The following is a 15,016-nucleotide window of genomic DNA, read 5'->3' as shown; positions in this document are numbered from 1 at the left end:
CTCGAGCATCACGAGCAAAACCCATTTCTTTTGTTTGTGGGCCTGGGTACCCCGGATCATCCTTGCAAGGCCCCTTCCTTTTCCCGTTTGTTCGGGCGGCCGGTCCAGCTCGTCCTCGCTGACCTGCGAGGGAACTCGGGGCCCAGGGCAATGCCAGGAGAGGACCTGGCCAGATCTGGGGGAGTTCGTCCTTCCTCTCCTGCTGCCCAGCCTTGGGGATCCCTGTGGCGCTCTGGGAGTTCCCATGCCGCCTCCTTCCAGCTGGCAGCTCTGCAGACACCTCCACCCCAGGCAACACGCTCAGGTCCTGGAGCCAGGGAGGAAGGTTAGGGGATCCAGGGAGGAAGGTTAGGGGATCCAGAGATCCAGTTCATTCAGACTTATGCTCTCTGCTCAGCTACCACACCTGTGCACCCCACACTAAAAAAATGGACACATTGAGTTAAAGCAACACGATCATCTGCATTTTATTGGCACCTGATTTGTATTAATTTCCAACCTTCCCAGCTCCTCCTTCAACTACAGGTCCTTCTCTCCCATCTCCCTCAAATTGCCCCATGCCAGGAAAAAAAAATTTTTCTTTTTGCCAAGGTAGTAGACTCAGCCTACTCAGCAGGCCTATCCTGTGTCCTCAGGGGAAGTCTTTATCCAAGGCTACAGCAACAACAGGAATCCTCATAAGACCAAACCCTGATGGCAGGGAAGGCTGGATCTTGTCACAGGGCATAAGTGATTTTTGGGGGTGGGGAAAGGTGAGCAGTATGACAGGCAGAGGTGGTAAAGGCTGGTAGATTAGTGCTGGAACCCGATGGGGGTTGAAGCCCAGTCTCTGCCCTGGTAGACTCTCTCCAGGTACTCAGAGGCGGGAGGGGGCTCCTCCAGCCACTGTCACTGTTTCCCCAGTGATGTAGCTCGCATCTTCAGAGCACAGGAAAGACACAATGCCTGCACAGTCTTCTGGCTCGCCTAACCTGGGGTATAGGGAAAACAAAGAATGGGGTAAAAATCAAACAGGCCAGGCCCCCACAGAGAATGAAATTTGCTTAATCAATAAGTATCAGTTGATTTTTCAGGACCAGTGTACAAGTCCATCAAATTGGGTTATCATGATGATAAGCTGTTATAATTTTGTATGAGCATAAATACTGTGCTCTGAAAAAAACCACTACAAGTTATAGTCAAATAATAGACATACTTTGTTCTTCAGAGAACCGAGGACACCAAAATCCAAAATTTTATAGATAAACTTGTGAGCAGCTATTTTATACTTCAAATAATTTGTTTCACATGTGTGTATACTAGTCAAGTGTCAGGGAGTCTGTGAGATAGTGAATGGTTTGTTTAAAATGACTCCATTTGCACAGCTTTAATTCACAGATAACATTTTCAGGAATCTATTTTTGTCCCTTAGAGTCAGGTTCATTTTGTGAGAATGTGCTAATTCTCAGTGTTTGTATCAGTGATGGCTTAGTTGGGAACATTTTAACATAACTGCCAGAGTTCTCTAGAGGTGGGGCAGAGTGCGTATCTCAAACCTAGATTAGTGGTTCTTCATCCTAGCTGTACATTGTAATCATCAGGAAGGCTTAACACCTCCTCCCTCCCCCTCCTCCCCCCTCTCCCCGCCCAAAAGATGCCCAGGACCTGCCTTGGACCAATAAGAAAGAATCTTTGGGCCCTGGCTGGGTAGCTCAGTTGATTAGAGCATTGACCCAATACACCAAGGCTGTGGGTTCAATCCCCAGTCAGGGCACATACAAGAAACAACCAATGAATGCATACATAAGTGGAACAACAAATTGAAGTTTCTCTCTCTCTCCCTCTCTTTAAGCAATAATAATAATAATAAAAATCTTTGGGAGTGGGGCCTGACCATCTGCAGTTTCATAAGCTCCCTAGCTGAGTGGAATAGGCACCCATGATTGAGAAGCGTGGGGCCAGTGAATCACTGAGGCTCTAGGAAGACAACACCCTGACTTATTAGCGAGATGTGAACTAGGCCTGCAGCTCATGCCGGACATCAGCTGGCTTTGGGAGCACTGGAGGGGATCTTCTTCCTTAAGTAGTCCTTCTTCTGCACAAGTAGTCCTTGAGGGACAAGATGGAGAAGCTGAAGACCAGAGTTCCCAGAAGCCACAAGTTGGAGAGAGGCAGGGAAGTTGGAGGAAAGGGAACCAGGTGAAGTTACTCGAACAGTTCGTCCAGTCCCTTGGGGAACAGGATAGTTTTCTGAGGCAAGGGGAGTTTTGGGACATAGTAAAAGCTCTCTAGTCCTTTTATTTGGGTTGTAGGATCATCAACCTGAGCTTTGAAAACATGACTTTAAAAAACACACATGGCTTTTTATTCAAAGAGAACTAAAAAGGCGTGTTTTGGTTTTGGTCCCTAGAGCTAGGGATGCCTAGAGGTGGAGGCAAGCAGCCAGCTGGAGGGAGGAGTCAGGGCCTCTCCCAGAGCTCTTCCCTGCTGAAGCCTGGACTCATCCGTGTTTGTTTTTGGCGATGGAAGCAGTCGCCTGTCTCCCGCCCTCACTGTGGTGACGCAGCGTTCACCAGCTTGTGAAGTGTGTGCGTTTGAGGCAGAGGAGAGCGTGCCCCCGTTGTCTGTGGGACCAAGAGACGCGAGATGTGGACTGTGCGAGGGGCCATATTTCCCATCTTTATCCCTCTCAACTCTCTCTGTGACACCTCACCTTCTTATCCGTAGGGCTTCTTTTAAGCTCTCCTCTCTTGCCTTGTCCATCCACAGCTGCAGGAAAAGGGGAATCTCTATGTGAAAGAAGAAGGGGGGACCAGCAGGGGGGAACTGCCCACCCGCACATCGCTGGAGAGGAAGGGTGGAGAGACGCTCCCTTCCACTTCCTAGTTCTGCCTAGCCCCCAGCCTCTCCCCACGGCCCTCTTCCGATTCTAGGGAGGCATTTCACTGGCTCTCCCCATTCCCACCCACTTAAGGGGATAAGAAACGGTGTGAGCAGAGTCTGAACTTCTCAGTGTCCACCGAAAACCCGGAGGAAGGAAGAACGGATCTGGTCTGGCCAGGTGGCTGGCACGGAGGGGGGCGACAGAAAAGCTGGGGAGGGGAGCAGGAGTGATGGGGAGCTCAGGACCCCGGCGCCAGCCTCCCCAGCAGGATGCAGGACAGCCCCTCCTCACCACTTGGCTGAAGTTAGTCTTGATGATTCCAGGCGCCAGGCAGTTCACCCTTATGTTACTTTGGGCCAGTTCTATGGCCAGGTTCTTGCCGAGGCCCAGCAAGGCTGTCTTACTAACATTGTAAGGGCCCAGGCCCTGGGGAAAGGAAACATGGGTTAGCCTCTTTGTTTCTGGTTCATTCTTGGTTCTTATTGGAAGACATAAAGGGCAGTAGATAACAGGGCATCTCCTGTAATGGAGGGTCCCAGTTAGAAAATGGTCTTGAGGCGAACCCTCCCCAATGCTGGGGTTCGTGGAGACCGGGCATCTGTTTTATGGGAAGGGACTTGGTGGTGTGATTGCAAAAGGGAACCCAAACTTCTTAGGGTGACGGGAGGGTAGGAAGGTGCAAGATGGAGGAAGGGATGGAAGTAGCAGAGGAAGGGGCTCTTACAGGAAACGGGGTGTAGGCTGCTATGGAGGCCACAATCACCACTGAGCCGCCTCTGGAAAAAGAAGAGAATGACCCTCTTCCCAGCAGAGACCCCCGCCCTCAGACCACGTGGGGCCCGTCACACCCCAGCTCCCTCTCCTTCTCTGTACCCTCGTTTCTCCATCTCTGGCACCACTGCCTTAGTCATCAGGGCTGTGGCCTTCACATTAATGTCCAGAATCTGAAACCGAGAGAAGAAGGGGAACAGCATGAGGGGAGAGCTAGAGAGGGCAGGGTATGAGCAGCCATAATAGGTTCTCTCAGATCTGCCTGATGGGGCTGGTGGAGATCTTAGAGATGATTTCTGGGACCTTACAAGTGAAGAAACCAAGGTCCAGGGAGAAAGAAGTGTCTTTCACCAGCGCATTCAGTGAGAGGATGAACATTAGGCTTGGGTGAGAAAGCACGGAGCCTGGTTCATCTTGTTTCCTAACTAGCCAAGTGTGATTTGGCCTCGAATGGACCTAAACTCTCAGGGCTACGTTGGATTTGAGCTGGATTTCCTCTGTTTCTTCTAATCAGGGAGAGCCTGGGATTAGGTTGGCCTCCTGGGATCTGCCTTGGAGTGGGCTGTGCTTCCCAGGGAAAATGTGGCCTGACCTTGGCCCCTGGGGCATTCCCACACTCCTCTGGCTCCTGAGCTCAGGGACTGGGATGCTCCTGGCCCTCCAGGATGGACTGTCTGGCTGAACATTTGTTGGAAAGTGGGATTATGAGGAGGAGTGGGATCATTTTGGGGAAGCTGGGGCATTGGCTGGAATAAAAACCTCACACCCACAATTTAAAACAAACACATCACCATTGCGCTGAGATAGTCCCCTCCCACGGCCCCTGGCAAACTCTTATTTTGAAAAATTTCAATCGTACGGAAAAGTTTAAAAAGAAGTGCAATGGATATCTTTTACCTAGATTCATCAACTGTTCACATTTTGTCCCACTCGCCCTATGTTTTTTCCTGAACCACTGAAGGTTAAGTTGCAGGTGTCATAATGCTCTAACACTAATACTTATGGATATTCTCTAAGAGATTATAATCCATGATCACACCCAAGAAATTTAACACTGATAATAATGACTTTACCTAATGTGCCGTCCATAATAAAATTTTCCCAATTGTCTTCCATATGTTCTTTTATTTAAAAAAAAAAGTTTTTATTGATTTCAGAGAGAGGAAGGGAGAGGGAGAGAGAGATAGAAACATCAATGATGAGATCATCAATCGGTTGCCTCCTGCACGACCCCTACTGGGGATAGAGCCCCTAACCTGGGCATGTACCCTGACCCGGAATCAAACCGTGACCTCCTGGCTCATAGGCTGATGCTCAACCACTGAGCAACATTGGCGGTGCTCCCATTTGTCCTTATTTGAAAAATCCAAGGTTTAATCAAGAATCAACCCTGGCATTTAGATTTGATGTACTGTGATATTTCTTTTAAATGCAAACTAAAAAGAAAAATTACTTGGTGTAAAATTATTTTCCTGTGGTCTCCATTCAGACTGCTCATGAAAGATGTTTTTCTACTTTAAAGAATATCAATCAGGAACCGACTCACTGAAGAACATTCGGCACTTTGGTCTCTATGTCTGTGAAACACCGATAAAGTACAATATTTTAGGATTCTTAAACTTCAGTGTTGAGATGTTGATGACATCAGAAGAAAAGCAAAACCAGGGGCAACTATAAAAAACCTGGCATTTCCAAATCATGTGGGAATATTAACCTTAATAAACACAGATATTTTAACTGAGGCTTTACAATTAAAGGATGTAGGTGAGTGAAATATATTATAAATGTAGTGTAATTATACACATTCACAGAAAACCCAAAATTCCACACTTGAATTTGGACAGCGGGATCTCCAATTTACTTGTGGCAGTGAAGAAGAAAAGAGCGCAGGTCTTTTCCAAAGGCTGCATGTTATAAAGCAGCAACTCAGGCCATTTCACCAGAATTGGTATTTCACGGAACTAGCAGCTATTAAAGTTTTCCAACTCACGAGAAATACTCTTTTTTTTGGCAGCTGAACAAAGGGACAGATGGTGCGCAAATTTAAATGTATCAGTTATTGGCAGATTAGCTGCCATGCCTGCTGGAAATAAACCAGGAAGAACACCTGGATAAGGGCACAGTGAAGGCTGGGGCGTAGGGAAGGAGGTCGCTAGGAAGGAGCGAATGGAAGAAGACAAAAGTGGGAGAAGCAGCAGTGAAAGAGATGGGCAGGGAGAGAGGAAGCCACGCCCCACCAGCCCTTTCCCAGGTGCACCCCAGGTGCAAATCCCAAGCATTGCTCACAGGTACTAGTACGTGGCACCTGACAAATGTATGTGAGAGCAGACCGAGTTTGTGCTGTTCTCGGAGACCCGCCCCTGGCTGCTTTATTCCCTCTTACCTTGTCCCACACCTCCTCGGTGACGTCCATGAGGTTTCCGAAGAAAGGGTTGACGGCAGCGTTGGAGACCAGGATGTCGATGCCCCCGTGAAGCTTCACGGCCTGGAGGGAGTAAGGTCTGAATCAGGGCTTTGGTCAGTTGGGGACGCGCGTTGACTAACGGTGACAGAGAATTCCTTGTTAGGAACAAAAGGATGTCAGAGTGACATCTCTGTTTCTCGAAACATTTTTCTCTAAAACTACCCTCACCTCTGCTGCTAAACACTTAAGGTCGTCTCACTTCTCTCTTTTTAAAAAAAATATATTTTATTGATTTTTTACAGAGAGGAAGAGAGAGGGATAGAGAGTTAGAAACATCGATGATAGAGAGAAACATCGATCAGCTGCCTCCTGCACCCCCCCCACTGGGGATGTGCCCGCAACCAAGGTACATGCCCCTGACCGGAATCAAACCTGGGACCCTTCAGTCCACAGGCCGACGCTCTATCCACTGAGCCAAACCGGTTTCGGCAAGGTCGTCTCACTTCTTTGACATCTTTTCTTCCTGCCCCCACTTCTTCTAAGGCTATCGCTGACCCTTTGCTCATTACACCTTCTCTTTGGGGTGCTCCTTTATTCTCATGGCATCGCTGTCACCTCAAAATCTATTTCTAGACCCTCTTCTTTTCATACGGAATCCCAGTCCCATTTCTCCAAGTGCTTACTGTCCAGTTCTCCTTGATATGAGTTACCATTTTCTCAAACTCAACCTTTCCACACCTCCCTGAATGGAGGAACTGGTTTAAATGGACTCATAGAAAGTTACCACTGGGAGGGGCCTTTAGGTCTGTTAGCCTCATGTCCTCATGGTGAAGGTGATAACTCTGAGGTCCAGGTAAGTTAATTTCTCAAGACCCTATAAGTCAAGAATGACATATTAGGGTCAGCTAAGCACAGGAGGCCTATTCATTTTGGTCTTTGGGAGAGGCAGAGTGATTTGCTCAGGGCACAGAGCTAGTTAGTGGTGGCAGAACTGAAATCGGTCCTGGGATTAAAGCAGTTCTGTACTTGGTGATCATGTCATCCCTCCACCCCCCTTTAATGGCTTGGAGGCATGGAAGATTCAAGGCAGAGCTGAGATTGAAACTGGGGAAACCAAGGGTAACATCTCACCTCCTTACTAAGTAGTAAGTATGTGGTAGCAGGAATGTGCTGGAATAATGATTGGCCAAACAGAATCTGCCAACAACATACCATCCTGAAATCAGACTTTGCATTTGCCCAGTACTGGCAATTTTTTGTTATCCTCATCTGAGGATATGCTTTTATTGTTGTTGCTTTTTAAATCCTCACATGAGAGTATTTTTTCCATTAATTTTCAGAGAGTGAAAGGGAGGGAGGAGGGGAGAGAGAGAGAGAGAGAGAGAGAGAGAGAGAGACATCAATGTGAGAGAGACACATTGACCAGTTGCCTCCTGCATGTGCCATGACTGGGGGTGGGGAGTGAACCAGGAACCAAGGCACATGCCCTTGATTGGGAATCAAACCCTCGACCCCTTGGTCCAAGGGCTGATGCTCTCACCACTGAGAAAAACTAGGGCTGTTTTTGATTTTTAGAGAGAGGGAAGGAGGGTGGGAGGGAAGGGGGAAAAAGAGAGGGAGAGAGAGAGAGAGAGAGAGAGAGAGAGAGAGAGAGAGGGAGAGAATCATCGATGTGAGAGAGAATCATTGATCTGTTGCCTCCCATACATACATCAACTGGGGATTGAACCGCAACTTAGGTATGTGCCCTGATCGGAATTGAACCTGTAACCTTTAGACGTACAGGATGATGGTCCAACCAAGCCACACTAGTCAGGGCCAGAACCGGCAATTTTGATGCCTGGGGCAGCGGCATTTAATGGGCCCTCAGTTGACTCTGTGCTTCACGATTTGGCGCAGGGAGGGGTGTTATTAACAATGTGTACCATCTGCTAACTCCCGTTTTAACTAATTATTCTTGCTAACTAGGTGCTAAGCTCAGATGTTTTGAACGCCTGAGCTGTCAGCATGTAAATTTCACAAAAATGTAAAACCACATAATCTTTTAAAACCGGTATCAATACTTTCTCGCGCTCTCTAAATTTTAGTGTCCAGGCACAAAGCCCCGGTCATTTGCCTTGGCTCCGTGTAAGCCTAGCCTAGGGACTTGTGACTCAGAAAGAGCAGAATACGTTAGCAAGTGTTGTGTGCTGCGGCCTGTGCATGTGTCTTTGGGGGTGGGGAGAAGGTGGTGGATTGCACCAGAATCACCTGGAACGCTTTTCTACTTCTGTGCATCCCTCCCCTTCTAGGCCTATCAGCATGGACAGGGGAGGAGGCTGGGTTTTGATTGAAGAGATAGAGGACCATAGAAGATTAATGAGAAAGGTATTCTGACTATCCAGCTGGTGTCTCCTAAGTCTTTCTCTAAATTGTGCGATCACCACACAAAAGTAGTTAAGCATTGTTTGCTCTGTGTCCTGAGGATATTTTTTCCATTGCTTTTTCAGAGAGAGTGGAAGGAGGGAGGGAGGGAGAGAGAGAGACATTGATGGAAGAGAGACACATTGATTGGTTGCCTCTCGCATGAGCCCTCAGGGGGGAGGGGTGGGGAGGTGGGGAGCAAGCCCGAAGCCCAGGTCTATGCCCGAGACCCTTTGGTGTGAAGGCTGATACTCTAACCACTGAGCATGCCGGCCAGGGTGTGATAGGCATATTTTTTAGAAAAATGTCATCAAGTGGAGCAGCGGCTGATCTGGTTTCCACTCACCACACCTTTGAGAAGCTTCAAGGTGCAGGTTAGGAGGTTACCGGGTAGTCACTATCCTCAGAGCACAGCTTTCCTCATCACAGGGTGACAGCTGGCAATGGGTAGCACACATCTCCAGTTGCTAACAAGAATCCTATTATTCTCCACCCTGGCATTGCGCGGAGAGTCGTTCTGCTCCTCTCTTCTGTTTCCCATTTCTTGACACCGGGTTAGAAAAAGAGTCTTGGCTGGTTCCACTAAGCGTCTCTTGGGCACACCCATTTGGTCCCACCACCACTGCTCCAGGCCGGAGTGACTGCAACAGCTTCTTCACTGATCTCCTTGGCTCAGTTTCCTCTGTTCCAGTACATCCTTCCTGCCAGTGCCAGATTCTCTTTCTTTAATAACATCTTCATCTTGCTCAAAACCTCACACGGCCTCTTATTTCGGACAAGGATGTCGGAACTCCTCTGGGAGGCTGTGGAGGCCCCAGTGCCCCCTCCTTCCCACCAGCCCATGACACCGCACTCCTGACCCTGTGCTCTCTGCTGTGGGGCTGACGGTGCTCTCCTCTTCCCTCAGTCCCTCCTGGGCCGCCTGCTCATTTTGCAGGGTCATCTGGAATCCTGTCCTACTCCATGTCCATCCCACCTAGTTCTCAAGCTTCGCCACTGGGCCAGGGCTCCAGGATTTTGTCATTAAGTTTCTACATACTTTCATACGGCTAGTCACTAATTGGCCCAGCATCCCAGATGGCTCCCTTCAGCCTCAGGATCAAGGTCCCAAACTCGGGCTTTGTCCAACAGCCTATGCCAGACAAGGTCACTTTCTTGAACTTACATTTGGCTTTCTCCAACCACGTTTAAAAAAACCACAGGTACAACAAGTAAAGCTGTCTTTATTTGCAGACGACATGATATTGTACATAAAAAATCTGAAAGACTCCGTCAAAAAACGAATAGACTTAATAAATGAATTCGGCAATGTAGCAGGATACAAAATTAACGTCAAGAAATCTATGGCCTTTCTATACACCAATAGTGAACTTACAGACAGAGAGACTAAAAAGGCAATCCCATTTACCATTGCACCAAAAAAATTAAGATACCTAGGAATAAACTTAACTAAGGAGGTAAAAGACCTATACGCAGAAAACTACAGGACACTGAAAAAAGAGATAGAGGAAGACGTAAACAGATGGAAGAACATACCATGTTCATGGATTGGTAGAATCAACATCATTAAAATGTCCATACTACCCAAAGCAATCTATAGATTCAATGCACTCCCCATTAAAATACCAATGGCATATTTCACAGACCTTGAAAGAACTCTCCAAAAATTCATCTGGAATAAAAAAAGACCCCGAATAGCCACAGCAATCCTGAGAAAGAAGAATAAAGTAGGCGGGATCTCAATACCAGATTTCAAGCTGTATTACAAAGCCACTGTTCTCAAAACAGCCTGGTACTGGCACAAGAACAGAGATATAGATCAATGGAACAGAATAGAGAACCCAGATATCAACCCAAACCACTATGCTCAATTAATATTTGACAAAGGAGGCATGAACATACAATGGAGTCAAGACAGTCTCTTCAATAAGTGGTGTTGGGAAAATTGGACAGATACATGCAAAAAAATGAAGCTTGATCACCAACTTACGCCATACACAAAAATAAACTCAAAATGGATACAGGACTTAAACATAAGACGGGAAACCATAAAAATACTAGAGCAATCCACAGGCAGCAAAATCTCAGACATATGCCAAAAGAAATTCTTCACTGACACTGCCCCTAGGGCAATGGAAGCTAAAGAGAAAATTAACAAATGGGACTACATCAAAATAAAAAGCTTTTTCACAGCAAAAGAAACCATCAACAAAACAACAAGAAGGCCTACTGCATGGGAGAACATATTTGCAAATGGCATCACTGATAAAGGTTTAATCTACAACATCTACAGGCAGCTTATACAACTTAATAAAAGGAAGATAAATGATCCAATAAAAAAATGGGCAACAGACCTAAATAGAATCTTTTCGAAAGAAGACAGAAGGAAGGCCAAGAGACACATGAAAACATGCTCAACGTCACTAATTATCCGAGAGATGCAAATCAAAACAACAATGCGGTACCATCTCACACCTGTCAGAATGGCTATCATCAACAAATCAACAAACGACAAGTGTTGGCGAGGATGCGGAGAAAAAGGAACCCTCGTGCACTGCTGGTGGGAATGCAGACTGGTGCAGCCACTGTGGAGAACAGTATGGAGCTTCCTCAAAAAACTGAAAATGGAACTCGCATTTGACCCAGTAATCCCACTCCTGGGAATATATCCGAAGAAACTAGAAACACCAATCAGAAAGGATATATGCACCCCTATGTTCATAGCAGCACAATTCACCATAGCTAAGATTTGGAAACAGCCTAGGTGCCCGTCAGCAGATGACTGGATCAGAAAACTGTGGTACATCTACACAATGGAATACTATGCTGCCATAAAAAAGAAGGAATTCTCATCATTTGCAGCAACCTGGGTGGAATTGGAGAACATTATGTTAAGTGAAATAAGCCAGTCAATGAAAGAAAAATACCACATGATCTCACTCATTTATGGATAATAAAGAACATTATAAACTGATGAACAAAAAGACAGATACAGAGACAGTAAAGCATCAAACAGACTGTCAAATTACAGGGGGAAAGTTAGGGAGAGGTGGGGAAGATAAGAGATCAATCAAAGGACTTGTATGCGTGCATATAAGCATAACCAATGGATGCAAAACTCTGGGGGGTGAGGGCATATATGGGAGTGGGGTGGGGGGTGGCAATGGTAAGATATGTACACGTATAATACCTTAATTAAAAAAATTGAAAAAAAATAAAAAAATAAAAGACATAGCAAAAAAACCAAAAAAAAAACCCACCACAGGTACATATATTTAAACTAGTAGCCCTGACCATGAATCCGTGCACCAGTAGCTCTCTGCGGGGCCTGGCCGCTCCGCGCCTGCTGTCCAGAGGCTCTCTGCAGCCCAGAGGCCCATCCACGGCCAGGCACAGAATGCTTGCCTTGTTGCCGCGGCGACGAAGCAAGCATTCCACCAGGCCGCTCACACTGCCTGCTCTCAGGGGCTGCTCCCCCGGGACTGGGGGACTCTGGCGGGGCTGAGAGGACTGGGTGCCGCCATCTTGTGGCTATGGGCACCGCCATATTTGTGATGGAGTGATGGTTAATTTGCATATTACCCTTTTATTATATAGGACATGTTTTTATTGTTTTTTTAGAGAGAGAGGAAGGGAGAGGGATAGAAACTATGATGAAACACTGACTGGCTGCCTCCTGCATGCCCCCTCCTGGGGGTCAAGCCCATAACCCTAGCATGTGCCCTGACTGGGAATGGAACTGGTGACCTCTTGGTGCATGGGACCATGCTCAACCAACTGAGGCACATAAACCTGGCTCCAATGCTCACTTGAGCATCCCCAAACAGTTCTTTCAAAATGGAATAACCTTATGCCATCGACCATTGTTTAACATCCCCCTCTTCTAATATTACCCAAATAATTTCTGTCATTTGGTTAGTACAATCCCGCACTTTCCATTCTTGGGTAGATTCTCTCTTCCACTCCAGGGAATAAAGTGTGGGCCCTGAGCCTGAGAGAAGGGGAGCCTCTTTGCCAGATGTTCGTATTTTCCTGTGTCGCTGGAAGGCTGGTGCCAAGTACCAACTCTGCCACTGGCTCAGACCTGCGTTTGAGAGTAAAGTCCAAGTGGGCACAAAGGCCTGACCTGACGACAATGGGGAAATGCCTGGCAGTCTGCAGGCAGCTTGGCAGGGCTGGATGACTCTCAGCTCCTTTCTTACTGGCTGCTGGACCTTGGGATGTGGCTCCACCTTTCTGAGCGGAGTGTAAACAAGGAGAAGAGTCTTTGCCTTGTTTGGGTCGTTGTCAGGTTTAGAGATGACCCGTGTAACACCCTGAACAAAGTGAACGGCACACAGTAGGTGGCTGAAACATGGTGGGCTTCCTCCTGCAGGTTTCCAGGGACTGCCTCTACGCTGAGGAACTGGGGATTGATGGCTGATTGGCTCCCAGGGGGCAACATCTATTTTGTGATTGTATCTAACCTTGTCATCTGCCCAATTAGATTGCAAACTACTGGAGAACCAGGACCAGCTGTTTTTGTGTGTGTTTTTGTTTTGTTTTGTTTTGTTTTTGGTGCCCCCAAGGGCTGCTGCAGGGCTGAAGCATTAGAGTGGTTTTTGATTCTCTGGCTGGGATGATGGATGATTCTTAGAGACATAACAGAAAGGCACACAATAAAAGTGTGCCGGTGGACGGGTGTGGGTATGCACAACACACTGTTATGTTTTAGTTAATAGTGCTGGCTTGGATCACACCCATGTGGTCCAGGAAAGCTGGGAAGGAGGCTGAGGCTGGTTCCCTTCTGCCACCTCCTGGCTGCGTGCCCATATCCTTGCTGCTCACCGTGGTCACCAGCCGCTCCCGGTCCTCGGCCTTCCCCACGTGGCACACGGTGCCCGTCACGCTCAGCCCCTCCCCCTGCAGCGCCGCCACTGCCCGGTCCACGTTCTGCTGCTTCCGGCTGCTGACCACCACGTGGGCCCCATCCTGGGCCAGCCGCCGGGCGATGGCCAAGCCGATCCTGTGGGCAGAGAGAGATATGGACGGTCAAGGCGAGCACGGGGAAGAGGTCGAAAGCACGGGCTCCGGGGTCAGACTGCGCTGGTTTGAATTCTAGCTCTCCTTTTGGACGCTCGTTTACTTAGTTTTCTTATGGTTTTGGCCTCAGACTAGGTTCCCAGAAAGTGACGTCACCTTCCACAGGCCCCACCGCCATGGGGTACAGGCCCCATACCCTGTAGGAACTGAGGGGAAAGAAATGAGCGAGGGGGGCAGCAGCAGCCACTTCCATGATTGGAAGAGCCCTGCCCCCAAATACCGACCTTATTAGTCTGCATCACCTCAAAATTCTATCGTTAGTTATGTTTGGGTTGCATATGAAAGGGTGGGTCTCTGGTCAAAAATGTAACTTTTAAATTTTTAAATTTTTTTTAATTTTACTCTCCTGGGAGTGAGGGTTATACATTTTGCAATTGTTAGCTATTGGCGTTTCCAGTACATTTGTATTTTAGATTCGTGCAGAGTTGGTGTCTAGCAAAGTCCTGTAATGAGAAGCAGTATAGACAAGAGTGGTGGGTGCAGAGATAGGCTGTGCAATGGAGGCCAGAATGGACTCAGCCAAACAAAAATTTGGATACGTGAGTCTTGTGTCCTGTCTAGGTAAGGGGCGCGGTTCTGGGAGACTTGTCGAGGCGCCCAAATGGGGTGTCTGGAACACTTCCATAGTCCATGGAGGCAGTGGGATAGTATATATATATATAGTATAAATATATATATTTATAGTATTTTAAAAATCTGGGCTGTCTTGAACTTCTGGCATCTGGTCTTCTTAGACTCAGGGCCCGTGGGCTGGAGCAGCGCGGAGCACGGAGGCACTGGGTTGGAGGGGGCAGCACGGAGCTGGCGCAATGGCGCAGAGGCAGCGGCGCCGGAGACGGGGCGGCTGCAGGCCAACCACGTGGTTCCTGACTTCCTGGGCCGCGTGTGCGGCTGAGGACGCGACCCGGGAGGCAAAGGACGGGAGTTACCGCCTGTTTCCAGACAACGGGGGGCCTCAAAGACGCCGGGCCGGGCACTCACCCTTCGGTGGAGGCCGTTACTAGGGCCACCTTATTCGCGAGCGGGTCCCGGCGCGCCACCCTGGAGCTGGCCATCCGCACCGACTTCCAGGACCGGACACAGCCGCCCAGCAGCAGCCCCGCCTTATGCATGGCGCCGACCGGTGGTGCAAGGTTCCGCACCCCCTGGTGGGGCGGTGCGAGGGGCGGGCCTCCGCCCCGCGCGTTCCCGGCTCCGGCCGCCCTGGGACTGGACCGCTCCTCCCGCTCTGCGCCGGCAACTTCGCGCGGGGAACAGGCTGTGGTTGCGGGCGCCCCCTGCCGGCGCATGGCCGCCGCGCCCCGCAGCCCCCTGCTCCGCTCTGGCGGGTATGGGACAGACAGTGCTGTGCGTCCAGATTTCCTGAAGGGCCCTCCCCACTGCTGGAACCCCTGGCACCCCTCCTTCCACATCTGCTTACCCACGTCATTTTTCGGGGGGCAAGGGGTGCAGCTTTGAGTTGGTTGCTTTTGCTTCCCAGAACTTCAGGATGG

General features: G+C 48.6%; 1 protein-coding gene across 3 annotated transcripts; it reads right to left on the bottom strand.

The window, feature by feature from the left end:
* Positions 1–442: 442 nt before the first annotated feature.
* On the bottom strand, positions 443–14,740 carry LOC103301498 (dehydrogenase/reductase SDR family member 4). Of its 3 annotated transcripts, XM_008158480.3 has the most exons (8): positions 14,505–14,731; positions 13,269–13,446; positions 6,018–6,119; positions 3,737–3,807; positions 3,588–3,639; positions 3,155–3,289; positions 2,693–2,748; positions 443–971 (listed from the first exon to the last, which is right to left on the bottom strand). In XM_008158480.3, the coding sequence occupies exons 1-8, from the start codon at positions 14,633–14,635 to the stop codon at positions 857–859; spliced, it is 840 nt and encodes a 279-aa protein (XP_008156702.2). In that variant the 5' UTR covers positions 14,636–14,731; the 3' UTR covers positions 443–856. The 3 variants fall into 3 exon arrangements, with proteins under 3 accessions (XP_008156702.2, XP_008156706.1, XP_054572442.1); XM_008158484.3 differs by lacking the exons at positions 3,155–3,289; positions 3,737–3,807 and having other exon boundaries at positions 14,505–14,740; XM_054716467.1 differs by lacking the exons at positions 2,693–2,748; positions 3,155–3,289; positions 3,588–3,639; positions 3,737–3,807 and having other exon boundaries at positions 14,505–14,737.
* Positions 14,741–15,016: the final 276 nt, after the last annotated feature.

The sequence above is a fragment of the Eptesicus fuscus genome, chromosome 5 (genome assembly GCF_027574615.1).
Source record: "Eptesicus fuscus isolate TK198812 chromosome 5, DD_ASM_mEF_20220401, whole genome shotgun sequence".
NCBI lineage: Eukaryota > Metazoa > Chordata > Mammalia > Chiroptera > Vespertilionidae > Eptesicus > Eptesicus fuscus.
This window is presented reverse-complemented; position numbering and strand designations above follow the sequence as displayed.